At 46.7% G+C, this 26,932-nt stretch overlaps 1 protein-coding gene and 1 non-coding gene across 11 annotated transcripts in view; one reads left to right on the top strand and one right to left on the bottom strand.

Annotated features, from left to right (window-relative positions):
• Positions 1–25,658, top strand: part of ELMOD3 (ELMO domain containing 3) — a 37,024-nt gene extending 11,366 nt beyond the window's left edge. For 5 of the 10 annotated variants that reach the window (XM_054475415.2, XM_063649323.1, XM_063649324.1 and 2 more), the window contains 7 exons: positions 2,603–2,671; positions 3,655–3,746; positions 5,004–5,127; positions 5,362–5,484; positions 11,269–11,399; positions 23,658–23,734; positions 24,045–24,642. In XM_054475415.2, coding sequence (XP_054331390.1) covers positions 2,603–2,671; positions 3,655–3,746; positions 5,004–5,127; positions 5,362–5,484; positions 11,269–11,399; positions 23,658–23,734; positions 24,045–24,405 — 977 coding nt within the window. In that variant the 3' untranslated portion in view covers positions 24,406–24,642. Of the gene's footprint in view, positions 1–2,602; positions 2,672–3,654; positions 3,747–5,003; positions 5,128–5,361; positions 5,485–11,268; positions 11,400–23,657; positions 23,735–24,044; positions 24,643–24,665 lie in introns of those variants that run through there. The other 5 variants (XM_054475420.2, XM_063649326.1, XM_063649325.1 and 2 more) reach the window with 2 other exon arrangements.
• On the bottom strand, positions 7,351–7,411 carry LOC129030956 (U7 small nuclear RNA). Its single transcript, XR_008500847.1, has one exon. It is a non-coding gene; the product is annotated as a U7 small nuclear RNA (small nuclear RNA).
• Positions 25,659–26,932: the final 1,274 nt, after the last annotated feature.

The raw sequence follows: 26,932 nt of genomic DNA, 5'->3' as shown, positions 1-26,932 counted from the left end.
CCTGCCACATACCCAGCTAATTTTTTTTTTTTTTTTTTTTTTTTTTTTGTATTTTTAGTAGAGACAGGGTTTCACCATGTTGGCCAGGCTGGTCTCAAACTCCTGACCTCAGGTGATCCACCCACCTCAGTGTCCCATAGTGCTGAGATTATAGGCGTGAGCCACCGCACCCGGCCTACTCTTCCCTTTTTGTTCAGCCACTTTGTCCCTCCTTTTTAGCTCCTATGCTGAAAGTAAGTTTTATTTTCTTGATCCTCCAAGGTTGAATATTCTCTTAAAGCTGTCTTAGAAACTCCCAGGCTCAGTGTCTGCTACTCCGGACTGGAGCAGGTGAGATGGAATTTCCTAAAGGTCCAGATATTTAGGACCCTGGACCCATCTTACCTGCTGCCTCTGTCCATTGCCCTGCTGGACCTGAGCCCACACCTATGTTGATAATAATAGCTTACCTTTGGGCCACATGCTCTCCTAGGAAGTAGAAGAATTACCCCATCCTCACAACAGCCCCATGAGGGGTTACAGATGATAAGTGACCTGCCTGAAGACATACAGCTAGTAAGAGGCAGAGATGAAGCATTCACATGTAGTTTGGCTCTCAAGTGTGCTTTCAGTAACTATCCTCTACTGCTTCCCAGCCGCTTTCTCTTCCTTATTATCCATTAGTGTCTGGTAGCATTTCATTTAATCTGCAGGTATATTCTCCCAACAGTTTATTGTCATGTGATGTCCTCAGCCAAGACTGTGACGCAGAGAGGAGCTGTCTCAACCTACTATACCACTGAGGCTGGAGAGATCATATTTTTGGTATTAAACTGGAGTCTCTCCATCCTTCACATTGTTGATGTCCTCTGTAGCAAACTGGAAAAGTCAGTGACAGAAGATGCCACTAGCAGTTTGAGCCAGAGAATTACAGCTCTGGTTTGGAGAAAAGGGCTGGATGGTGGCTCTAGAAAGCCCATCCTTCTGCTCTTTTTTTCTCCCACTTATATTGTGCTTTCATTCATTCATTCATTCATCAAACATTTGTTGAGCACCTATTATGTGTCAAGCTCTGTGCTAGGCTCTGGAAAACCTGCCCTCACGTAGCTCACTGTGGAGTAGGAGAAACAATGACTACACTATGATAAGCACGGGTTGTCAGGGTCTCACAGAGCAGTGGCCCCTCATCCAGACCGATGAGGTCAAAGAAGGCATCCAGGCAAGGATGGTGTCAAAGCTAACTGAAGAATAAGAAGGAGCTGCACCAGCAGGGGTTGGAACTGAAGGTGGCAGTGCCTGGAGTCTTGATTCCAGCAGAGGGAGAGCAGTCTGTGAAAAGGCACCGAGGGTGGGAGAGGGCAGAGCACATGGAGGAATTTCAGGTAGTTCTGGATGGCCCTGGGGCAAAGCTAGAGAGGTAAGAAGAATCTACAAATGTTCCTCGAGTTACATGAACTTCCATCCCAATAAACCCATTGGAAACGAAAAATTTAAGTCGAAAGTGCATTTACGGCTGGTCCAAGTAGAATGATTTTTACAACGAATTGATCACAACCAGTTACAGATGTCTTTGTTCCTTCTCCACTCCCACTGCTTCACCTGACTAGCCTTTAAAAAAACAAAAAATTTGAAAACAAAAAGAAAAGAAAAATGCATTTAATACCCTGATAAATCCATCAAAAAGTCAAACAGTTGTTAAGTGGAACTGTCATGAGTTGGGGAACCATCTGTAGATTGTGAAGTTATGTGAATACTGTGCTGTAGAGTATGGGTTTTATCTTGAGGACTGTGGAGAATCCCTGGAGGGTTTTGAGCAGTGATGTCGGATCTTACTTTTCTTTTCTTTTTTTTTTTTTTTTTTTTGAGGCGGAGTCTCACTCTGTTGCCCAGGCTGGAGTGCAGTGACATGATCTCTGCTCACTGCAACTGCAACTCCGCCTCCTGGGTTCACGCATTCTCCTGCCTCAGCCTCCAGAGTAGCTGGGACTACAGGCGCCTGCCACCACGCCCGTCTAATTTTTTGTATTTTTAGTAGAGACTGGGTTTCATTGTGTTAGCCAGGATGGTCTTGATCTCTTGACCTCATGATTCGCCTGCCTTGGCCTCCCCAAGTGCTGGGATTACAGGCGTGAGCCACTGAGCCCGGCCAGTCTTACTTTGCAAAAGCTCACTCTAGCAAACCTGTGAGGAGAGGATCAGAGGGTGTTAAGATCCAAGGCAGCCGGATGTGGTAGTGCGTGCCTGTAGTCCCAGGTACTCAGGAGGCTGAGGCAGGAGGATTGCTTGAGTCCAGGAGTTCTGGGCTGTGGTGTGCTATGCCGATCATGTGGCCCCACTAAGTTCAGCATCAATATGGGGACCACGTGGGAGTGGGGGACCACCAGGTGGCCTAAGGAAGGTAAAACTGGCCCAGGTCAGAAATGGAGCAGTTCAAAAATCCTGTGCTGATTAATAGTGGGATCATGCCTGTGAATAGCCACTGCACTGCAGCCTGGGCAACACAGTGAGACCCCATCTCTTAAAAAAAAAAAAGGCCCGAGGCAGGCAGACAAGGCTGGGGTCTGCAGTAGAGGCCCAGACATACCTAGATCTCAGAGGGTCTCCTTTCCTCCCACTATTGCAGTTGTGAGTACAGAGGTGGTCAGAGCCCAAGAAGCATGGGAAGCTGTGGACACCATCCAGCCAGAGACAGGTAACTGTAGGAATGCTGCTGTCTCCCCATAGCCCCTCTGCCAGCAAAGGCACCATCCACACATGTGGCAAATGTTTCTGTGAGTCTGGGACTAGGAGATGGAATTCCTGAGAGTGCTCATTTTAACCATATAACATAGATTACAATATCTTTTTCAAATCCTAAGATGATGACATCCTACCTCTGGAGGAAACCAGAGTGAAGGCCATGGAGAAAGGGCTGCCATCCCTGTCCATCTTTCACCCAGCCATGAGAGAAGACAGGGTTGACCTTAGTTAGGGCAGCTTCTACAGAGTGGCAAGGCTGGGCAGGAGGATGGAGACGGGCCCCTGTGTAAGGCTGCTCAGGTTGTTTACTGCACAAGGAAGTCCCTGGGGATGGGAGCTGAAGCAATCTGCTGGAAGGCTCTGAAGGCTGAGTAAAAATTGTCTCCTGTTTCTTTCTAAGAGGTTGGATGAAGCGATAGAACTAGGACCTAAATCTAGCCTGAGCCTCTCTTCAGCTCCTGAGGCCCAGTGAATAGTATCAGCCATCACCTATATTGCTAACTGATCAGTTAATTCCCTATTGGCTATAACAGAGGTGTATGGTTGGGGGTTCCTATACAAGGTGTAAGAAGGGAAAAGTGGAAATTAGGAAAGGCCCTTAAACAAACTGGTTGCATGCTCTTATGTGGGTACCCACCTCAGGCAGTGACTTGCCCCCTCATAGATGAGAGCATTTAGGGATCACCTTGTGGGGCAGATCCGCTCCATACCCACTGCAGAGGCTGGCCTAGCAAGACTGAATAGCCTAGTCCAAAAAGAGAGTCATCTTCGCCGATAATGCCAGCCTCTTGAAAGAAGATTGGTTGTAGCTGTAGGTGTCTGATGTTCAACTGGAAGCCAGTGCTTGGCTTGCAGGTGACAAGTAGGAGGCCTCAGTAAATGTTTGTCGACAGAATGACTCCTATAAATCCTGGCATGTCTTCCCTTTTGCCACAGGGAGCCAAGCTAGCTCAGAGCAGCCTGGGCAGCTAATCTCCTTCAGTGAGGCCCTGCAGCACTTCCAGACTGTGGACCTTTCCTCCTTCAAGGTATGATGGTAGCAGGGTTTGGAGTCTCAAGCAAAGTGCCTTCTCCCTAGGAGCCAAGCCTCTATCCCACCAGGACAGGGCACTGGGCAAGCAAATCTCCCCTAAGATCTTGGTGCCCAGCATCATGGGTGGCCTAGGACCCATGCTTCATTTGGGGCCTTGGTAGCTTTTGTGGGACTATGCCCTTACAGCTTCTGTGGCCCTGTTATTCAGGGGCCTGTATAGCTGTTTATCTACTCTTCCCTTTTAGGGATGGGGACATCTAGAGTCAAGTATTAGGTAGATCCTTGCAGAGGCAAGGCAAACTGTTCAGGGAGCTGAGTGATTCATGGCCAGTGGAGGAAAACCTTCCATTCCCTCAAGGAACCAGAAGCTATTTAGGAATTTAAGAAAGATATAAGTTGGAAAAAGAAGGAATATTTGGGGGAATAAACTCTAGGGGTGGGTTGGGTGCTGGGCATAGTGGCTCACACTTGTAATACCAGCACTTTTGGAGGAGGCTGAGGCGAGGGGTCACTTGAACCCAAGAGTTCAAGGCTGCAGTAAGCTATGATCACTCCTGGGCAACAGAGTGAAACCCTGTCTCCGTAAAAAATAAAAAAAGCTGGGGAGCTTTCTGGGCCATATTGAGTAACAATACGTTTAGAGAAATGTGATTTCAGGTCTCCTACCTAAAACCTGGCTCAGGGGAGAGAGGCTAAAAAGATAGGAGCCAGGTTTTTTTATAGGACCCAGAGAGCCAAAAGCTACCAAAATCAGAATATTCTTAAGGCTTGCAGTAGTGACCCTGAGCCATGAGAAGCCAACATGACCTCACTTGGGAAGTGCTAGTTGTGACCAAAAGATTCCAGCTACCCCCCAGAGTCATCTAACTCCAGTGGGTCCCCACCTCCTGGGAAACCTGTCTGGCATTTGTCTGACTGCCTGGGAGAGTTGGGCATGTGTAACCCCTGTGGGAGTCAGTGGAATACCTAGTTCTGGAAAAGCCCAGAGGACTAAATGCAAATAATGGCTGATAATACCTATGCTTGGGGATGTCTCTTTCACCTTGCAAAAAAATCTGGGAGCTGGAAGAGCCTGGCTCTAGAGACTCAACAGGTGCCTCACAGCTTCTGCCTCCTTCCCCTGGCCCAAAGACCAGCCAGATAGCTGGGGGAATTACTTTCTGCAAGCACTGCCTCTGGTCTGAGCCTGATGGAAAGTTGATTAAGGGAGATGAACCAGCATTCTGCCCATTGCCTGCAACTTCTTCCCCAGAAAAGAATCCAGCCAACTATTCGAAGGACTGGGCTCGCCGCCCTCCGACACTACCTCTTCGGGCCTCCAAAGCTCCACCAGCGCCTTCGGGAAGAAAGGGACTTGGTCCTGACCATTGCTCAGTGTGAGTGCAATGCGAGCCCACAGGGCAGTTGCTGCATCTGTGGTTGGGCAAGACCGTGTGTGCTGACCCTGTTGCTGAGGCTAAGCCAGAAATATTGCATGTACCATGGTTGGTGGGTGAGAGTGGGAGCTGAGAACTGGATGTCTCACAGTCCAGATCTCACATTCTCTGAGAAGCACCCAGTTCTCCCACGAGGGGCAATCTGGCAGAGAGTGTGGGTGTGTTTTGGGGCAGGTGGCCTGGATAGCCAAGACCCAGTGCATGGCCGAGTCCTCCAGACCATCTATAAGAAGCTGACCGGCTCCAAGTTTGACTGTGCCCTTCATGGAGACCACTGGGAGGACCTGGGCTTTCAGGGTAAGAGGGAGGAGTAGCTCATCTTCTTTTTCATGCCTCTGATTCCAGAACTAGAGTGAGAGGCCAGGTCGTTCTCTTCCAGCACTATGAGGGGGAAGATCTCAGGGGAGTATTCCGGGAGGAGGGTGCAGCAAATACAAAAGCCCTGAGGGGGCGCCTGCTAGCTCTACTTGAAAAATAGCCAGAGTAGTTTGGGTGTGGTGGCTCATGCCTGTAATCCCAGCACTTTGGGAGGCTGAAGAGGGCGGATCACTTGAGGTCCGGAGTTGGAGACCAGCCTGGCCAACATGGTGAAATCCCATCTCTACTAAAAATACAAAAATTAGGGCTGGGTGCGGTGGCTCATGCTTGTAATCCCAGCACTTTGGGAGGCTGAGGTAGGTGGATCACGAGGTCAAGAGTTCGAGACCAGCCTGGCCAACATGGTGTAACCCCGTCTCTACTAAAAATAGAAAATTTAGCCAGGCCTGGTGGTATGCGCCTGTAATCCTAGCTACTCGGGAGGCTGAGGCACGAGAATTGCTTGAACCTAGGAGGTGGAGGTTGCAGTAAGCCGAGATTGCACCACGGCACTCTAGCCTTGGTGACAGAGCAAGAATCTGTCTCAGAAAAAAAATAAAAAATAAAAATTAGCCAGGCGTGGTGGTGGCATGTGCCTGTAATCTGAGCTACTCAGGAGGCTGAGGCAGGAAAATCACTTGAACCCGGAGGCAGAGGTTGCAGTGAACAGAGATCGTACCACTGCACTCCAGCCTAGGTGACAAAGGGAGACTCTGTCTCAGAAAAGAAAAATAGCCAGAGTGTGGCTGAGGTGGAGACGAAAGTGACAGGAGAAAAGATCACTTGGTGGTCTTTTAGGCTGTTGTAAACATTTACTGTAAGTGATATGGAAAACACTGGAGTGATGTGACAGAATCTGGCATTTTTGGGTTTTTTCCTCTCTAAAAAATATTTATGAAAATTTTATCATATATTATTTTGCTTTCTGAGTGAAACAGAATCATTTCACCAGTTTTTGGATTGTACTATTTTTTTTCAAAACCATATCAAATTGGCCGGGCATGGTGGCTCACACCTATAATCCCAGCACTTTGGGAGGCCGAGGCAGGTGGATCACCTGAGGTCAGGAGTTCAAGACCAGCCTGGCCAACATGGCGAAACCCCATTTCTACTAAAAAATACAAAAATTAGCCGGGTGTGGTGGCACGTGCCTGTAGTCCCAGCTACAACCAGGAGGAAGAGGTTGCAGCAGTAAGCCAGGATTACGCCACTGCACTCCAGCCTGGGTGACAGAGCGAGACTCTATCTCAAAAAAAAAAAAAAAATAGACAAAACCATATCAAATTATATTTGTATAGAATAGGAAAATAACTTTGAAAGGAAACTTTAAGGCTGGGCGCTGTGGCTCACTCCTGTAATCCCAGCACATTGGGAGGCCGAGGCAGGCAGATGACTTGAGGTCAAGAGTTTGAGACCAGCCTGGCCAACATGGTGAAACCCTATCTCTACTAAAAATATATAAATTACCAGGCATGGGGGTGTGCACCTGTAATCCCAGCTACTCAAGAGGCTGAGGCAGGAGAATCGCTTGAACCCAGGAGGCGGAGGATGAACCCAAGATCGCACCACTGCACTCCAGCCTGAGTGACAGAACAAGACTGTCTCAAAAAATTTTAAAAAAAAGATAAAAGGAAACTTTATGTACCCCTAATTAACTGGTGGTCTGTTGGTATGGCAACATGGTTAAGTCCCTGTTCCCTCTCTCATCTATCATGTAATTGTCTTAAATGTATCCTCTCTATATATTCAGAATCGCACCAGCAATGTTAAGATTTTTGTTTCAATCAACAAACAATTTTTTTGAGGAGGGGTTCTCATGAAGAACCAGAAAACCTGCTAGACAAATTACAGAAGAGCTGTTACACTGCAATAAACGTAATTTCTAAATCTCTGAAGAAAAAGGAAAATCTGGGCCAGACACGGTGGCTCACACCTGTAATCCCAGCACTTTGGGAGGCCGAGGCGGGAGGATCACGAGGTCAGGAGTTCAAGACCAGGCTGGCCAAAATAGTGAAACCCTGTCTCTACTAAAAATACAAAAATTAGCCGGGCATGGTGGCGTGTGCCTGTAGTCCCAGCTACTTGGGAGGCTGAGGCAGGAGAATCGCTTGAACCCAGGATGTGGAGGTTGCAGTGAGCCGAGATCTCGCCACTGCGCTCCAGCTTGGGCAACAGAGTGAGACTTCGTCTCAAAAAAAAAAAAAGATAAGAAAAAGGAAAATCTGTTGTATTTACTCTTTCCATTGTTTGTTCTTCCTTCCTAATATTCCAAAGTTCGCTGTTTTGTTTTGTTTTGTTTTGTTTTCTATTTCAAGGACTTCCTTTAGTTATTCTCTTAGGATAGGTCTGCTGGCTATAAATTGTCTTTGTTTTCCTTCATCTGAGAATGTCTCAATTTCCTCTTCACTTCTGAATTCTCTGGATATAAAATTCCAGGTCAACAGTTCTTTTTTTTCAGCACTTGAAAATGTGCTACTTCCTTCTGGCCTGCATAGTTTCTGATGAGAAATCCACTGTCATTTGAATGATCTCTCCCTTATAAGTAAGGAGTTCATATTCTCTTTTTGCTTTCAAAATATTTTCTGTGCCAGGCGTGGTGGCTCACACCTGTAATCCCAGCACTTTGGGAGGCCAAGGCAGGAGGATTGCTTGAGACAAGGAGTTCAAGATCAGCCTGGGCAACATTGTGAGACCCTATCTCTACAAAAAATAATTTTTTTTTCTTGAGATGGAGTCTCACTCTATTGCCCAGGCTGGAGTGCAGTGGCATGATCTCAGCTCACTGCAACCTCCACCTCCCGGGTTCAAGCAATTCTCCTGCCTCAGCCTTCTAAGTAGCTGAGACTATAGGCCTGTGCCACCACACCCAGCTATTTTTTTGTATTTTTAGCAGAGATGGGGTTTTACCATGTTGGTCAGGCTAGTCTTGAACTCCTGACCTCAAATGATCCACCTGCATGCGCCTCCCAGGGTGCTGGGATTACACGCGTGAGCCACCATGCCTGGCCAAAAAAAAAACCTTTTTTTTAGTAGCCAGGTGTGGTGGCGCATGCTTGTAGTCCCAGCTACTGGGGAGGCTTGAGGCAGAAGGATCGCTTGAGCCCAAGAAGTCAAAGCTGCAGTGAGCTGTGATCGCACCGTTACACGCCAGCCTGGGTGACAAAGTGAGACTCTGTCTCAAAAGAAAGATCTTTGCTGGCCGGGCGCGGTGGCTCACGCCTGTAATCCCAGCATTTTGGGAGGCCGAGGCGGGCGGATCACGAGGTCAGGAGTTTGAGTCTAGCCTGGCCAATATGGTGAAACCCCCATCTCTACAAAAAAAATACAAAATTAGCCAGGCATGGTGGCACGTGCCTGTAGTCACAGCTGCTTGCTGTGGAGGCGGAGGTTGCAGTGAGCCAAGATCGTGCCACTGCACTCCAGCCTGGGCGACAGAGCGAGATTCCATCTCAAAAAAAAAAAAAAAATCTTTGCTTCGTCTTTGGTTTTCAGGAATTTGACTGTGATGTGTCATTGTGTGGATTTATTTGGGCCTCTCCTGTTTGAGGTTAGCTCAGTGTGTTGAGTCTGTAGGTTTGTGTCTTTTGCCAAATTTGGTCAATTTTCAGCTATGATTCCTTTGAATACTTTCTTCAGCTCCACACTTTGTCCTCTCTTGTGGGATTCCAATGATACAAATGCTATCTTTGTTCATTTTTTAAAATCTTTGTTATAGTCTCAGATCTCCAAGGTTCTGTTCATTTTGGTTTTTGTTTTTCTGTCCCTCTGTTGTTCATATTATGTAGTTCTATTGTTACTGTCCCATATTCAAGTTCACTGATTCTGTTGTCTCCGTTCTCCTGTTGACCCCATCCAGAGAGTTTTTAGTTCTAGTTCTTCTATTTTTCAGTTCTAAAGTTTCCATTTGGTTCTTCTTTATATCTGCTGTTTCTTTACTGAAACTTTCTATTTTTTCATTTTTTCAAAGTGTATTTGTTCATAATTGCTTACCAAAGGCATTTTATTTTATGGTAGATACTATAGTCATTTTCTATCATTGCTGTAACACATTACCACAAACCTAGTGGCTTAAAACAACACAAATTATTGTCTTATAGTTTTCTAGTTCAGAAGTCTGACTCAGGTCTCACTGAGAACCTGTGGTCAAGATCAAGGTGTTGGCAGCACAGTGTTCTTTTTGGAGGATCTGGAAGAGAATCCATTTCCTTGCCTTTTGCGGCTTCTAGAGGCCACCTCCATTCTTCCATCTTCAAAGCCAGAAACAGCATCTCTCTGAGCCCGATTCCTCACATCTCTTTCTCTGGCTCTGGGCTTCCGCCTTTCTTTTCCACTTTTAAGGACCCTTCTGATGACATTGGGCCCACCCAGACAGTCCAGGATCATCTCCCTTTCTGCTGATCAGCAACCTTAATTCTACCTGCAGTCTTAATCCCTTTTGCCATGTTACGTAACATAGTCATAGCTTCTGGGGACGTGGTCATCGTGGGGCGGGGAGATTATTTTGCCTACCATGGCTGCTTTAAATTCCTTGTCAAATAATTCCAACAACTGTGTCATCTCAGTGTTGGTGTCTGTTGATCATCTTTTCTCATTCAAATTGAGAATTACCTAGTTCTCGGTGTAACAAGTGATTTTTTATTGTATCTTAGACATTTTGGGTAGTCTGTATGAGACTCTGGATCTTACTTAAATCTTCTACTTTAGCAGGCCTCCCCTGTTACTGTGCCAGCAGGGGAAGGAGGGATGTCACCTTGTTACTGCCAGGTGGGGGTGGAAGTCCGGGTATCCCACTTGGCTTGCAGTAATACCACGTTCAAGACCAGCCTGGCCAACATGGCTGGTGGGGCAGGGGTGCCTCGTTACTCTTCCTATGTGGCTTCCACATTGCAGAGGAGGCAAGGGGGCTCCTTACCACTGGGAAATATAAAGTCCCAGCTCCCGCTCGGCCTTCTCTGACGCTACCCTTGTGGAGCTAAGGAGTGCCTTGATACAGTCAGGCCAGGATGGAAGTCTAGGATCCCTGCTCAGCCTTTTCTGGAGAAGAGTGGGGATGGGGCCACATTTTTCTCTGAGGTGTTTTGCTGCAGTAGAGTGGGTGTTGGCTAAAGCTTTCTGTCTTGCTACACTGCCTCTTTCCTCACCCTTTGGCTAGAGAGAGCAGCTTTCCTTGGGGCTTTTTGGTCTGCTCCATTGGCATTTCTGGGTTGCTGTCTTTTCCAGCACCAGTTGGGATATATTAGGCAAAAAGAAACCCAGGAATTCACCAGAGAGTAATTTCTCAGCTCTCAAGATTCCTAGTAAGTCTGTCTTCCCTCCTTTCAGAGCCTTCTGTTTATTTTATATAGTAATGTCCAGGGCTTTTAGCTGTACTTAGTGGGAGGAATAGGCAGAAAGTGCGTTATTCATCTCGTTCCAGAACTGTAAATTCAGCCTTTTTTGTAAAGGATTGCTTTGGTTGTTTTGTGTAGAAGTAACTATCAAGGGTCACAAGCAGCAGCAAGAAAACTGATGTGGGAGGCTGCCCCCAGGGCGCTGGGGTCCCCATTTGGTGCATAGCCCCTGCTTACTCATTAGAATGAGCCCCACAAGTGTGGCAGAAAGTGGACCTGTGCTGCCTATGCTCCGCTAGCCTGGGAAGAGGCCAGTGTCAGGGCAGCTTCCCACAGCAAGCCCTTAAAGCATTGCTCGCTGCCGCACCCTGTTTCCTCAAGGTCTCTGTTACAGGAGCGAATCCAGCCACAGACCTGAGAGGCGCAGGCTTCCTTGCCCTCCTGCATCTCCTCTACCTGGTGATGGACTCAAAGACCTTGCTGATGGCACAGGAGATTTTCCGCCTGTCTCGTCACCACATCCAGGTGAGACTTTGGTGGGAAGCCAGAGGAAAGGAAAGGGCTGTGGAGCTAGGACCTGAGTGGCCGAGAGGGCTCCCAGGACAGCTGAGACAAACCAGAAATGGGCTTCCCCGTCAGTCTGACCTGCATTGAAATATGAGCTCTACCGCTGATTAGCTGTGTAGCTCAAGCAAGTTCCTTGACTCCTCAGAGCCTTGATTCCCTCATCTGCAGAATGGAAATCATAGTGTTGTTAGAAATGCTTGTTCTTTGGTGCCGTAAAGAAATAGCACTTGAACATAAATTTAATTTCTTCAGCAAGGCTATTTTTTTACTTTCTGCAGAAAGAGTACACTCACTAGCAGTTTTACCACGAGAGTACACTGAATAAATGAGGCAGGGTCATTTATAACTTCACCCATCTACTTTACTGCTGTGTCCGGTTTCTATTGGCTGGAATGGGACTTCACATTCGTATTTGTCTTGATTGGCTAGCAACTTAGAACTTTTTAAAAGAAGCAAAGGAAGAAGAGAACAAAGGAAGGAAGAAATAACTTGTGGAATGCTGAGAAAGGTAAAAACCCCTTCAAATAAGGAAGAAGAATAGGCTATGACTTAATGCTTGCTTGGACTAGTATAAGCATGCCAGGGCAAATATTTAGGCTAAATTGTGAGAGCTAAGAACATAAAGTACAGTGATTTCTTCATTATGGCTAGCAGATATTTAAGAATGTTAGCAGAGGTCTTTGAATACATTTTGCTTCTAACAGAAGTTACTATTTATCTTAATTAGATGGAGAGGAAAGTCTTTGAAGAGGAACCTCTACTTTACTTTTTACAGTGTGACCCCAAAAATCTGAGGTCTCAGTTAATTTAGAAAGTTTATTTTGCCAAGGTTGAGAACACACGCCCATGACAGAGATGATATGTGCCCAAGACAGTCAGAGCACAGCTTGGTTTTATACATTTTAGGGAAATATGAGACATCAATTAACATATGTAAGAATGAACATTCATTCGGTCCAGAAAGGTGGGACAACTAGAAGCAAAAGCGGGAGGACTCAAAGGTGGGACAACTAGAAGCAAAAGCGGGAGGACTCGAAGCAGGGAGGGGGCTTTCAGGTCATAGGTAGATAAGAGACAAATGATTGCATTTGAATTTCTGATTAGGGTGTCCAAAGGAGGCAATCAGATATGCATTTATCTCAGTGAGCAGAGGGGCAACTTTGAATAGAATGGGAGGCAGGTTTGCCCTAAGCAGTTCCTGGCTTGACATTTCCCTTTAGCTTAGTGATTTTGGGGGCCCAAGATATTTTCCTTTCACATTTTCCCCTTTTTCTTTTTTAAAGTCTTTCGGAGAAAGCATTTTAGAAGAAAATGAATCTCTGGTCTTAGGTTTCATCTGATCTCTTATGGCTAGGATGGTTTATTCCTAGACGGATAGGTCCCGAGTTATTAGGAAAGTTCATTTTTAAAAGGTTGTGAAGTCTTATGTCCTATGAAGAGAAAATATGGTGAGGAAGGGAAAACAACAACAACAAACAAAAGAACAATCCTGGAAAATCAATATAGGCCACATTCCTCTGAAGTCTATACATCAGTAGGCAGGTATGAAAGTGGCTTATGTATGTAAATAGGTTGCTGTTATTTTCTTCTGAAGTTGTCTGGCTTCAGTTTGCAGGGCTGTAAGAAAGCACGGCTTAATTTTCAGTGACTCCAAATTAGGAAAATGGAAAAAAAAGGAGGAAAAGAAATTGAAAACATTATTTTGTTTTGTTTTGTTTTTTTGGAGACAGAGTCTCGCTGTGTCCTGTCGCCCAGGCTGGAGTGCAGTGGCGTGATAGCACACTGCAACCTTCGCCTCCCAGGTTCAAGTGATTCTCCTGCCTCAGCCTCCTGAGTAGCTGGGATTACAGGCACACGCCACCACGTCCGGCTAATTTTTGTATTTTTAGTAAAGACGGGGTTTCACCATGTTGGTCAGGCTGGTCTCGAACTCCTGACCTCGTGATCTGCCCGCCTCAGCCTCCCAGAGTGCTGGGATTACAGGTGTGAGCCACCGTGCCTGGCTGAAAACATTATTTTGAAGACTTGCAGCCAAGAAAAATTAGAATTCAGCCCAAACTGTAGAAAATTATTAAAATTGAAAAATATTAGGCAAGACTAGGATCTAATGACAGGTGTACTATAGTTTTTGAAACATAATTTTTTTTTCTCCAGTTTCCTGTTTTTACTAAAGACAAATAATGGTAGGACCGATTTGCTTTATAATACTTGGCCAGATTATTTGTATAAAGTACAGCAAGAATAATTATTTTTCACATAGGCTTTTTTTAAAAATTGGCTTTGATGGAACTTTGTTATATAGAAGGAATCTCAGGCAAGACTTTTTTTAAAGCCAAGCCTTGCCATGGATTTGTACCATCAAATATCTATGAGTTGGGTGAATTTCCTCTTCTCTTGAGGTTCCAGGATAAACCTGGGCCTGTCATAAAGTAACATTCTTTACTTAACACAAGTCAGAAACCCTGTTCAGGGACTGTGTACACAAAATATGAGGCCAGTTTCCCAAGGGCTTTATTGGCTTCATAAATCAAGTTTGAGTTCTTAAAGGAAATCACATGGTTCCAGTCAAAGCCTTGGTAAAATAATCAGTTTCTCCAGTTGTGTACTATTACCAGCGAAAACAGATTCTTATTGTATTTACGCAAATAACTATATTGCCATAAATTAAGAATACTCACAAATAATTTCCAAATTCTGGAGAACTCAGGTAGAGAGAAACAAATATGTTCCAAATTTTGGTCATAGCAGTATACTAAATTGTTAAAAGCTGTCAATAGCTCAAAAGAAAAGTTTGAAGACTCTGAAAAACAAAACAAAGGATCAGCAATGTTTTAAGCAAAAGGTCAAAAAAATTAGTTCAATCCATGCAGTTAATTCCTGTTCTGCTTTGATATTCATGAACATTTTAGCTCTCCATGAGTCTGAAAGCTTTCCTCTATTCTGATGTCACAATCTCCAAAGTTACCAGAAAACTGCATTCAAGAGCCCCTGTTAGAGTTTTATAGATGATGATTATTTATTTATTTATTTTTAGACTACTCTTGCTCTGTCGTGCAGGGTGAAGTGCAAGTGGTGCAATTTTGGCTCATGGCAACCTCCACCTCCCAGGTTCAAGTGATTCTACTGCCTCAGCCTCCGAGTAGCTGGGATTACAGGCACCTGCCACCACACCCAGTTAATTTTTGTATTATTAGTAGAAACAGGGTTTTGCCATGTTGGCCAGGCTGGTCTTGAACTCCTGACCTCAAATGATGTGTTCGCCTCAGTCTCCCAAAGTGCTGAGATTACAGGCATGAGCCACCATGCCCGGCCTTTTATAGGTGATTATAAAACCACCTTCTAAAGAGGATCAAACAACACAACAATTGTCTGTGGATGACAAAAAGTTTTAGAGAAGCCATTGTTGAAGACACAGTTGACAAGGAAATTTGTTACCTCTGTGGCACACAATAATTTAACGTAACAATTATAATTATTACTGATAATGTACACTAAGTTATATCAGAATTTTAGGAGTTTCCCATAATTTTGGAACACATACCAATAACATTTATACAAATACAGCCCAAAGAAAATCGTACACCATTTCATATTTGACAGTGTTTCCTGTATAATTTTTATACCAACTAAGCCAAATTATGTCATTTTTGGACTTTATGGAGCCTAATATCTTAAAGGATTAATCAGGTCAGAAAAAGATATAATTTATTATTTGATTTTGGAAAGTTTGTCAAATATCAAAGGTTTAAAACTTGATATCACAAAATAGGATCACAGGTCATTGTAAAATAAGTCATTCTTTTAACCAAAGTGATAAAAAGAAGGTGAAAATCTCCATTCCTTGAGAGCGGAGACTTGATTTTTCAATCAATAAGCCCTAATAAAAACAGCATGAAGCCAATTAAATTTGTTTTTCAAAATTTTATAAACAATCTATAAATTTTAATCTTGATCATAAGGATATAACTTCCGTAAGCCTTTTATAACCTTATAACCTTTATTAAGGAGTTGGTTAATGCTTCAAGAAAATCTTGTTAATCTGACACAGGGGCTCATGTGCTGCTTTTGCATCAGTGTGCCTTTGACATTCATGATTAATTTATAAAGAAACTTAACCTATTTTATCTTTCAAAAATCAGCTCTTGCAATCTCATGCACCCACCTCTTCCGCAATCGTCCCTGGGCCTTGAGGAGTTGAGTAGCTTTAATTTCTAGCCCTGTGTCTTAGGAATGCAGTTTATTCTGATTGGCATCTTCTACCAGGCCTGAAGATGAGGTTTTAATTGCTGTCAATGTTTAAGATTTGGGCTGGGTGCGGTGGCTCACGCCTGTTATCCCAGCACTTTGGGAGGCCAAGGCGGGCGGATCACGAGGTCAGGAGATCGAGACCATCCTGGCCAACACGGTGAAACCCCGTCTCTACTAAAAATACAAAAAATTAGCTGGGCGTGGTGGTGGGTGCCTGTAATCCCAGCTACTCGGGAGGCTGAGGCAGGAGAATGGTGTGAACCCAGGAGGCGGAGCTTGCAGCGAGCTGAGATCTTGCCACTGCACTCCAGCCTGGGTGACAAAGCAAGACTCCATCTCAGAAAAAAAAAAAAAAAAAAGATTTGGCAGGACATAGGGCCGGGTGCAGCGGCTCACGAGTGTAATCCCAGCACTTTAGGAGGCTGAGGCGGGCGGATCACGAGGTCAGGAGGTCAAGACCATCCTGCCTAACATGGTGAAACCCCATCTCTACTAAAAATACAAAAAATTAGCCGAGCGTGATGGCGGGCGCCTGTAGTCCCAGCTACTCAGGAGGCTGAGGCAGAATGGCGTGAACCTGGGAGGCGGAGCTTGTAGTGAGCCGAGATTGTGCCACTGCACTCCAGCCTGGGCAACAGAGCAAGATTCTGTCTCAAAAAAAAAAAAAATTTGGCAGGACATGGTGTTCTTTTTAGACCCAGGAGTTAAAGCCCTGTAACTTTTTTTTTTTTTTGAGACAGAATCTCACTTTTGTCACCCAGGCTGGAGTGCAGTGGCGCAATCTTGGCTCACTGCAACCTCCACCTCTTCAGTTCAAGTGATTCTTCGGCCTCAGCCTCCCAAGTAGCTGAGACTACAGGCGTGCACCACCATGTCCATCTAATTTTTGTATTTTTAGTAGAGATGGGGTTTCACTGTGTTGAACAGGCTGGTCTTGAACTCTGGACCTCAGGTGATCCACCCGCCTTGGCCTCCCAAAGTGCTGGGATTACAGGCGTGAGCCACCGCATCCAGCCAGCACTTTAAAAGCACATACAGAAAGATACACGGATGTAATAACCTTAATTTAAAAACAAGACAGTTCAGTTATTTATCTAGGGATGGGTCTCAGGCTGTAGACTCTACCATCCCAGAAGCAGGAAAAAAAAAAAAAACAAAAAAATTCATCTTCCCTGTTAGAAGTGAGCTCAAACTCCATAAAGAAATTACCTGCCTTCCATTGTCATGGAAACAGGAAATCTTGCCTTCCTTGTTAAAAGCAAGTAAAACTCCAAAAAAAAGAGGAGTTGTACAACAAAATAAACTTTAGATCTTTTTTGGTTTTTTGTTTGTTTGTTTTGAGATGGAGTTTCACTCTGTCACCCAGGCTGGAGTGCAGTGGCGTAATCTTGGCTCACTGCAACCTCCACCTCCCAGGTTCAAGCAAGTCTCCTGCCTCAGTCTTCCGAGTAGCTGGGGTTACAGGCACCCACCACCACGCCTGGCTAACTTTTGTATTTTTAGTAGAGACAGGGTTTCACCATATCATATTGCTTGATCCTGGGAGGTCGAGGTTGCAGTGAGCTGTGATTGTGCCACTGCATTCCAGCCTGGGTGACAGGGCAAGACTCTGTTTCAAAAAATAAAAATAAAATGGAGGGATTGCTACATTTTGCCACTTGAGAAAACCATAAAACCCAACCCCAGAGGGCAGGTCCAGGCAGAGATAGAGAAGCTACTGGTCTCAGGCTGGTCTTGAACTCCTTACCTCAGGTGATCCACTCGCCTTGGCCTCCCAAAGTGTTGGGATTATAGGTGTGAGCCACCACGCCCAGCCAAAGATCTTGAACAAATTTGGGGAGATCAGGGATTCTCTGGAGGGTGTACTCCCAGACCTCAGCAAATTATTCTGTTGTTTTGAGTCATAAAGTTAGCTCATGCTGGTACCAAGCATGGATAGGAGATTTGTCAAAGGTCAGGGGTACCTCCACTCAGAATCCCTCTGTGGTTACCAAAATGTGAACCCTGAAAATCTGAGACAGGTCTCAGTTAATTTAGAAAGTTTATTTTTCCAAGGTTGGGAATGCGCACCTGTGACACAGCCTCAGGAGGTGCTGATGACATGTGCCTAAGGTCATCAGAGCACAGCTTGGTTTTACAGTTTTAGGGAGATATGAGACATCAATTGACACATGTAAGATAAGCATTGGTTCCTCCAGAAAGGTGGGAGGACTGGAAGCAAAAGCGGGATGACTGAAAGCAAGGAGGGGGTTTCCAGGTCATAGGTAAATAAGGGACAAATGGTTGTGTTCTTTTGAGCATCTGATTAGCCTTTCCAAAGGAGGCAATCAGATATGCATTTATCTCAGTGAGCAGAGGGGTAACTTTGAATAGAGTGGGAGGCAGGTTTGCCCTAAGCAGTTTCCAGCTTGACATTTCCCTTTAGCTTAGTGATTTGGGGAACCCAAGATACTTTGTTTTCACAATAGAAACTTCAGCTGGCTCATTGGGAAAATTAGAGACAATGTACAAAAGTAGCAAGCACAGCTGTGATGTTGCTGTTTCAACTCTCTGCCCTCCCTGAGGAAATCCCTTGCACAGGGGTAGCATCTCTTGGCCCTGAAAGAGAAGAGTTAGTCTCCACGGGCCCAAGAGGAGGAGATGGACCTCCATGGGTCATGTGAGCCACAGACTTACCAACAGGCCAGAGGTGCTTCAGTAGCTCCTCTGTCTCCATCTGGACCTGCCCTCTGGGGTTGGGTTTTATGGTTTTCTCAAGTAACAAAAGGTAGCAATCCCTCCATTTTATTTTTATTTTTTGAAACAGTCTCACCCTGTCACCCAGGCTGGAATGCAGTGGCACAATCACAGCTCACTGCAACCTCGACCTCCCAGGCTCAAGCGATCCTCCCACCTCAGCCTCAGCTGGGACTACAGGTGTGCCATACCATGCCCAGCTAATTTTATTTTTTTAATAGTCTCTCCATTTTAGAAAACAAATTTGACCTGTTTCCTGCCATCTGTCTATCCCATATTCATGGGACCTAGGATTCATTCATTCACTGAATGAATGAATAGCATCCCTTGGTGCTAGTTATTCTTCTTGGTGCTTGGGATACATCAGTAAATAAAACAAAGATTCTTCCAGCAGAGATGACCATAAGCTCAATATATCAATACATTATAGAGTGCTCTAGAAGGTAATAAGTACTAAGGAAAAATAAATAGGATAGAGTTGAGAGAATGTGGAGAGACGGTTACAGTATTTTTATAGGGTGGTCAGGGTAGCTGTCATGAGGGAGTGAGACTTAAACCAAACCTTGGAGGTGGGAAAGTTAGCCAAGCTGATATCTGGGAGAAGAACATACCAGGCAGAGGGATTAGCTAGAACTAAGGTCTCAAGAAAGGAGCGTGTCTAGCATAGGTAATGAGTAGTAGGGAAGCCACCGGAGTGAAAAGAACACAGGAAGTTTCACTCATGTCTGTATGAAGAGACCACCAAACAGGCTTTGTGTGAGCAACAAGGCTGTTTATTTCACCTGGGTGCAGGCGGGCTGAGTCCGAAAAGAGTCAGCGAAGGGAGAATAGGGGTGGGGTCATTTTATAGGATTTGGGTAGGTAGTGGAAAATTACAGTCAAAGGGGGTTGTTCTCTGGCTGGCAGGGGTGGGGGTCACAAGGTGCTCAGTGGGGGAGCTTTTGAGCCAGGATGAGCCAGGAGAAGGAATTTTACAAGGTAATGTCATCAGCTAAGGCAGGAACAGGCCATTTTCACTCCTTTTGTCATTCTTCAGTTACTTCAGGCCATCTGGATTTATACGTGCAGGTTTGGGCCCAGAGGCCTGACAGGAAGGGCAGTAGGAGAGGTAGATGATGGGCCAGAGGGCGCAGGGCCTAGCGGGCCAGAGGGCGCAGGGCCTAGCAGGCCATGAAAAGGACTCTAGGTTTTACGCTGGGTAAAATGAGGAGGCACTGCAGGGCTTTGAGCAGCAGAGTAACACAGTCCAACTTATATGTATTTTTTTAAATGGATCCTACCAGCTGCTAAGTTAAGAATAATTTCCAGTGAGGGCTTTTGTAGTAAGTTAGAGATGATGCTGGTTTGTCAGTCTCCCCTTCCAGCAGAGGAATGTGTGGGTAAGAGAGTCACAGTGTTTCTGAACAAAGCCATAGCTCATAAGTGGTGAAGCTGGGCCTAGAGCCCCTGTTTCCTGACAGCTGGCCTGGCGGTGGGCTCTGTACAGCATTGATTCCCAGCCAGCAGCACACCCTGAAGAGTCACATAGCAGTGGGAGTGCAGACGCTTAGACTCTCCCCATCAGAACCACTCAATCGGAATCTTCAGGGTTGGGGCCAGGTCAGCAGCAGCCGCAGAAGATACTCCGGTCTTCCTGCTTCAGCAGACAAAGGTTTCTAAGCCCAAACGTGAGGCATGAGGATAAATGAAATTGTAAATGGAAGCACAAAAATGTCCAGGTCTGAGTTCCTCTGCTGTGTTTTAGTCAGTTTCAGTGCAGTATTTTAGCTCTAAACAATGCTTTTTAGGTCTGAGGGAACTGCTGAAGGAAAGGAGACATTTAGATCTGAAATCCAATTTTTTTTACCATTTTTTGATAAGTAGGCTTTTTTTTTTTTTTTTTTGAGATGGAGTCTCGCTCTGTTGCCAGGCTAGAATGCATGGCACAATCTCAGCTCACTGCAACCTCTGCCTCCTGAGTTCAAGCGATTCTTCTGCTTGAGCCTCCCAAGTAGCTGGGATTACAAGTGCCCACCACTACACCTAGCTAATTTTTGCGTTTTTAGGAGAGACAGCGTTTCACCATGTTGGTCAGGCTAGTCTTGAACTCCTGACCTCAAGTGATGTGCCCACCTCAGACTCCAAAAATGCTGGGATTACAGGAGTGAGCCACCATGCCTGGCCAATAAGTGGGCTTTTTAAGAATGTTCCCAGGCTGGGCGTGGTGGCTCACGCCTGTAATCCCAGCACTTTGGAAGGCGGAGACAGGCAGATCACCTGAGGTCGGGAGGTCGAGACCAGCCTGATCAACAGATCAACATGGAGAAACCTTGTCTCTACTAAAAATACAAAATTAGCCAGGCATGGTGGCGCATACCTGTAATCCCAGCTACTCGGGAGGCTGAGGCAGGAGAATCGCTTGAACCTGGGAGGCAGAGGTTGCGGGAGCTGAGATCGTGCCATTGCACTCCAGCCTGAGCAACAAGAGCGAAACTCCTCTTGTTCAAAAAAAGAACGTTCCTGAGAATGGATGAACACTAAGTTCAGGTCCTCTGTTAATGTTGTTACCATACTGTTTTTCTCATATTTATTTTTAGATTGAAAGAAATCAAGGGAAGGGATGATATTATGCAAGTATATATGATCATTAAATAGGCAATACCTGAAGGTACAGAGGTATACATGAAGGTCAGCACCAATGCTGTTCTCAGCTACCCATGTTGAGGCAAGTATAATAACGATGAACATTTGTTAATACCTACTTGGGCCAGGTGTTGTGCCTAGTATTTTGCACATGTGATCTTAAGTAATGCTCACAGCAACTCTGTGAGGTGGGTAGTGGGATAAAATGTTAGGTGTTGACAAAATCTGTCTCATAAGGCCAGGTGCAGTGGCTCATGCCTGTAATCCTAGCACTTTGGGAGGCTGAGGCGGGCAGATCACTTGAGGTCAGGACTTCAAAACCAGCTTGGCCAACATGGTGAAACCCTGTCTCTACTCAAAATACAAAAATTAGCTGGGCGTGGTGGCACGTGCCTATAGTCCCAGCTATTTGGGAGGCTGAGGCAGGAAAATCCCTTGAACCCAGGAGACAGAGGTTGCAGTGAACCGAGATCATGCCACTGCACTGCACTGCACTGCACTCCAGCCTGGGCAACAGAGCAAGACTCCATCTCAAAAAAAAAAAATCTGTCTCATGGAGTTGTTGTAATGATTAGTGACTTGACTCTACCCAATGTGGCACTAGCGCTGGATTTCCAAGACCACCTGCAGGTTCAGTGATTCCTGAGAGACTCAAGGGACTCTACGTATAGTTATACTTAACAGTTCTGATTTAGTACAACGGAAGCAAAATCAGCAAAGGGAAGAATTACATGGGACAAATTCCATAGGAAACCAGGTGCTGATGTCCAAGAGGCCTCTCCCAATGGAATCACACAGAACGCACTTCATTCTTCCACTGCCAAATTGTGCAATACGTATAAAATGTCACCAATCAGGGAAGCTCATTAGAGGTACCCAGTACTCAAGGTTTTTACCATGACATGCTGGTCATGTAGGCACCCTCTGCCTAGCACATACCAAAATTCTGAAATCACAGAGGGAAAGCTGGTGTTCTGCATAAAGTATCTTTTTGTGTTTGTTTTTTTGAAAAAAAATAATTTTTGTAGAGACAGGATCTCACCATGTTGCCCAGGCTGGTCTTGAACTCCTAGACTCAAGTGATCCATCCGCCTGTAATCCCAAAGTGTTGGACTGTGAGCCCCGGGCCCAGCCAGCAAAAACTATCTTGTTTGCATGAGCAGTTGAGGAACAATGTTAGGGAATGATGGGAACCATCTCAAAATCCAAGTTCTCAGCTGTCAGCCATGGCCTGATCTAAGAATTTTCTAAGGCTCAGGCTCTAAGGAGTCTCAGGTCTGCTGTGTTAACTATTTTCTGCACAGCACTCAAAGTTTATGTCCTTTTTGATTTTGAGAGATGGGAAGACTGAGTTTCACAGAGATTGGGTGACCTTCTCAAGGACACACAGCTACCAGGTAGCCAGGCCAAGATCTGGAATTCAGGTATCATGGAAGACCCTGAGAAAAATCTCTGTGGAGCCAGAAGACCTTCTGCAGTTCAGCACTGTCCAGAACTTTCTGCAGTGACAAAAGTGGTCTAGATATTGGAAATGCACCATCCAGTACAGCAGCCACTAAGCACACGTGACTACTGAGCACTGGAAATGTGGCTAGTACCACTAAGGAGCTGAATTTGTATTTGTTTTTCATGTTTAATTCATTTAAATAGCTACATGCAGCTGGTCGCCACCATACTGGGCAGTACGGTTCTATACTATAATGTAATGGATTTTTCTTCAATTGGGAAGCAGGTGGGATAAATAGACCTTGGTTCTTGTTCTGTACTAAGGAATGCACTGGTCTATGTGTTCCTCTCACTGGGTGTCCTTGTGTATGTGCAACAGGGGAAAATAACATGTCATGTCTGCAAGTTCCCTGAAAAAAAAGGCCCTTTCCATTCAGGGATTTTGCAAGCTTGGTTTCATTGTTATTAAAGAAAGGAGCTTGCCTGACTAAACATAGAGCATTAAAGCTGTCCCTGTAGGGGATTCTGAGGCCCTTCCTGGTGAAGCTCCCCTGCCAGACTCAGGCTGCCTCCTCTCGGGGTCTGACCCGCACAGCCGGCTCTCAGGCCTCTGTGTTATCGTGAGATGGGGTGTGCCCGCAAGTCAGGATGACCTTCTACCCACGTGCATCTTCTCTATCTGCCTTAGGATGAGATGCTCATGATCAGCCAGACAACCAGAAGCCCAAAGAAGGGGAGAGGAGACTTTAAGAACCTGTAGGGCTAGTTAGAGCACTGAGCCTCTCACTTCTGTCTTCATCCTGATGCCAGGAGATGATGTGGGCCCAGGAGTTGGGTCTGCTGCAGGCCAAGGAGAGCTGATGGGTCAGGATGATGAAGAGGCTGGAGAGCTAGCACGGGGATTATGCACACCAGCTCTGGAGCAAATAACCTCAGTTGGTATCCTGGTTCCCATGCCTTAGGAAAGTTACTTAAGGTCACTGAGCCTTAGTTCCTCATCTGTAAGATGGGAAGAAGATTATTGGGAAAATTAAGTGGAAGCAATAATAATATCAGCTGTTGCCTCTGGGGCTGTGCTTGCCTGTGAGCCACACCAGGCTGCAGATGACAGGAAACACAGTGAGAGCTGGAGTTGCTGCTGACTGGGTGCCCCCTCCATTCCAGCAATTTCCTTTCTGTTTGATGTCTGTGAACATCACCCACATCGCCATCCAGGCCTTGAGAGAGGAGTGTCTCTCCAGGTGAGTCCCCAAACACCAGCTGGTTAGAGTGACCCAGCAAAGCCTGGTTCATCCCCACTCTGGCTTAATTTTCCCCAGCTCTACTCCACCTGCTGGCTCCTGGAGGGCCTGGACAAAGTCCCCATGCACCAGTCTCCCCAGGACATCCCTCCTCCCACCCTTGGCCTCAGATGTCAGGCTCCTGGGGAATGGTGGGGGCATCCTGGGTTTGGGCTGGCTCCCCTGGGGAAATGGGGAGGGAAGGCGGGAGGGAACCTAGGTCTCAGCCTTCATCCACTGCTGAGCAGGTCACCCTGCCTTTTTCCTGCAGAGAGTGTAATCGGCAGCAGAAGGTCATCCCCGTGGTGAACAGCTTCTATGCCGCCACATTCCTCCACCTCGCACATGTCTGGAGGACACAGCGGAAGACCATCTCAGACTCAGGCTTTGTCCTCAAAGGTGTGCTTTTTCTTCTGGGGAGGCCTAGGCTGAATGCACAGTGTCCCAGGTCCAGAGAGCCCAAGGTGGTTGCTAGACTGGTTTTGGCTGCAGTTCTTCCCCATCCACACTTTCTCAAATTCCAGCTTACCAAAATCTCCATCACCCAACCCCTGGAGTCTGCTAGTTCTCCTTTCTCTGCCCTGACTGTCGCCCTTTTCTGGCCATATACTTATGAAAAGCATATATTCTGATCAAAAATTGGGAGCCAGGGTCCAATAGTTGGACTATTCAAAGTTGGAATTGTGCGGACAAGGTAGAGTGTGTGGTCCCTGTGGCTGGACCTAGCTCCCCAGCCTACCTCTGTGGTGATCTCTCCATCTGAGGCTCCTTCACCTTTCTCTCTTCATGGGATAGGGGTTGGGGGTGCTCCCTAGAGCTGCTAGGCTTGAGGCCCTATTGTGTCACCCAGAGCCCCCTCAAGCCGTCTGCTCCCCAATTTTCTCTGTTGCAGAGTTGGAAGTATTGGCCAAGAAGAGCCCACGGCGGCTGCTCAAGACCCTGGAGCTGTACTTGGCCAGGGTGTCAAAGGGACAGGCCTCCTTGTTGGGTGCACAGAAGTGCTATGGGCCAGAAGCCCCTCCCTTCAAGGATCTCACCTTCACAGGTGAGAGTGACCTTCAGTCTCACTCATCCGAAGGCATATGGCTGATCTGACCTCCGAGATGAATGGAGGCTTAAAGGCTGAGCTGCAGGGGCTTTCAGAGGGTCAGTGGAGCCATGTCAGGAGCCTGGCCAGGCCGCACCCCTTGCTGTCTCAGCAGATGGGATATAGGAAGCTCCTGGGCTTAGCTGTGGGAAGCCAAGTACCCTCACCGGCGTGGGACATGAGGGGCAGCTAGACTTCACCCCCTTCCCGCAGGCCTGCCTCCAGAGCAAGGAGAATTCTGTCCTAATCTGTTGGGCTCCAGTCTCTGGGTTGAATTCCAGTGTATCCCACTGGGAGTGAATGGATCATGAGGTGGGATGGCCCCATCTGGATGTTCTGCAGATCCCCACATGGGAGGAGATTCCCAAGTAGAGGCAGCCAGAATTCTGACTCGCTGGCAGCAGCGGGGCTTTCAGGCACCGGTGTCTGTGTTGTTAGAACTCAAAGGAAGAGGGCAGGGGCAGCAGCCGACAGCGGGCAGCATGACCCAAGCAAGGGGCCTGAGGCCTCAGTGGGGGTGGGGCAAGGAGGTGCCTCACAGGTGGGTGTCAGGCCCCCTCTGGAGTTTCTGGCCATTCACTTACCCACTCTCTTCTCCCCTTGACCCCTGCTCCATTGTTTATGATGGAAAATGGACATTTGGCTAGGTGTCTCTCACGGCTGCTCCATCCTAGCCCCCACAAGCTGGGGCTTCCTCCTGTAGATGCTGTGCACGCCCCGTGATGGGTTTCTGGCCTAATTGAGGGAAGGAGGAAATTCATACCAGCAGTTTTCAAATAAAAGAATTGTTCTAATTAAGCATCTCAGGTGTTTTTTTCCAAGACAAGTCTTGCACCATCCTGTGGTCCTGTTGTTCCGGGACCTGGTTAGAGCCAGGCACACCTAAGGGTGAAGGCATAGGCGGGTTCCAGCCTGGTCATGGGCTCCAGGAGACAGAAGGTTGCCTGTGCTGCAGCCAAACCCTGCTGAGTTCATAGGATGTCCATCCTCTGCTATACTTACAAGCCCAGAGACTCCTTGCAAGCTCTAGCCAGTGGACAAGGTAGCCCAGCTCTTGTTAAGATTGACTGGTATAAGGCATCCGCACAGCGTTTTTCCTGCATTTGCTTCTGGCGAAGGCCAGCACTGTTGGTTCCTTCCCAAGAGAGCCTCCAGGCTGGGCGCAGTGGCTCACGCCTGTAATCCCAGCACTTTGGGAGGCCGAGGAGGGTGGATCACGAGGTCAGGAGATCGAGACCATCCTGGCTAACATGGTGAAACCCCGTCTCTACTGAAAATGCAAAAAATTAGCCGGACGTGGTGGCGGATGCCTGTAGCCCCAGCTACTCAGGAGGCTGAGGCAGGAGAATGGTGTGAACCCGGGAGGCGGAGTTTGCAGTGAGCCGAGACTGTGCCATTGCACTCTGGCCTGGGCAGCAGAGCGAGACTCCGTCTCAAAAAAAAAAAAAGAGCCTCCAGGCCAGGGTACCTGAGCTGGGGAGTGGGGGATAGGTGAGAGCCCCACTATGCTGCCTTCTGTCCTCCAGACCCCCTCAAGTGGAATGCTGTGGAAGACCACTATCTGGCCCTGCAGGCCTCTTTAAGTCTGACCCACCGCAGGGGGACCATCACAGAGGTGGGGAAGAGAGGTGGCCACCCAGGCGTGGAGGGAACTCCTGACTGCTGTCAGCAGGGTGCCTCAAGGGTGGGGCTGGTAACAAACCCCATAGTTTGCCTTGTGTTGTCTGCCTGACCTGAACTAACACCTTCATTCACAATGCTTCTTCCAGTCTGGTCCTCAGCTAACCACCAGAGATGGCAGGGAGATTGCTGGGCATGGCATGGCAGGAGTTGGAACGTAGGGGAGAAAAGCTGCAGCTCGGCCTCCACTTTGGAGTATCAGGTTGGGTGGTTCTTCCCTCTGCAGGGTCCTTTCTGCCCACCTTCTACCTGTTTAGTGCCCCCCAGATGACAGAGTACTCACAGCTTCAGACCCTGGAACATCAGCAATAATGTAGACTGGCAATTTTAAATTTACAGTTCTGTTAATGAACTGGTTGTGAGGGGTACCTGAACCCTCTGAAAGCAGATGC

The sequence above is a fragment of the Pongo pygmaeus genome, chromosome 12 (genome assembly GCF_028885625.2).
Source record: "Pongo pygmaeus isolate AG05252 chromosome 12, NHGRI_mPonPyg2-v2.0_pri, whole genome shotgun sequence".
NCBI classification, from domain to species: domain Eukaryota; kingdom Metazoa; phylum Chordata; class Mammalia; order Primates; family Hominidae; genus Pongo; species Pongo pygmaeus.
Note: the sequence above shows the minus strand (reverse complement) of the source record. Positions and strands in the feature narration are given on the sequence as shown.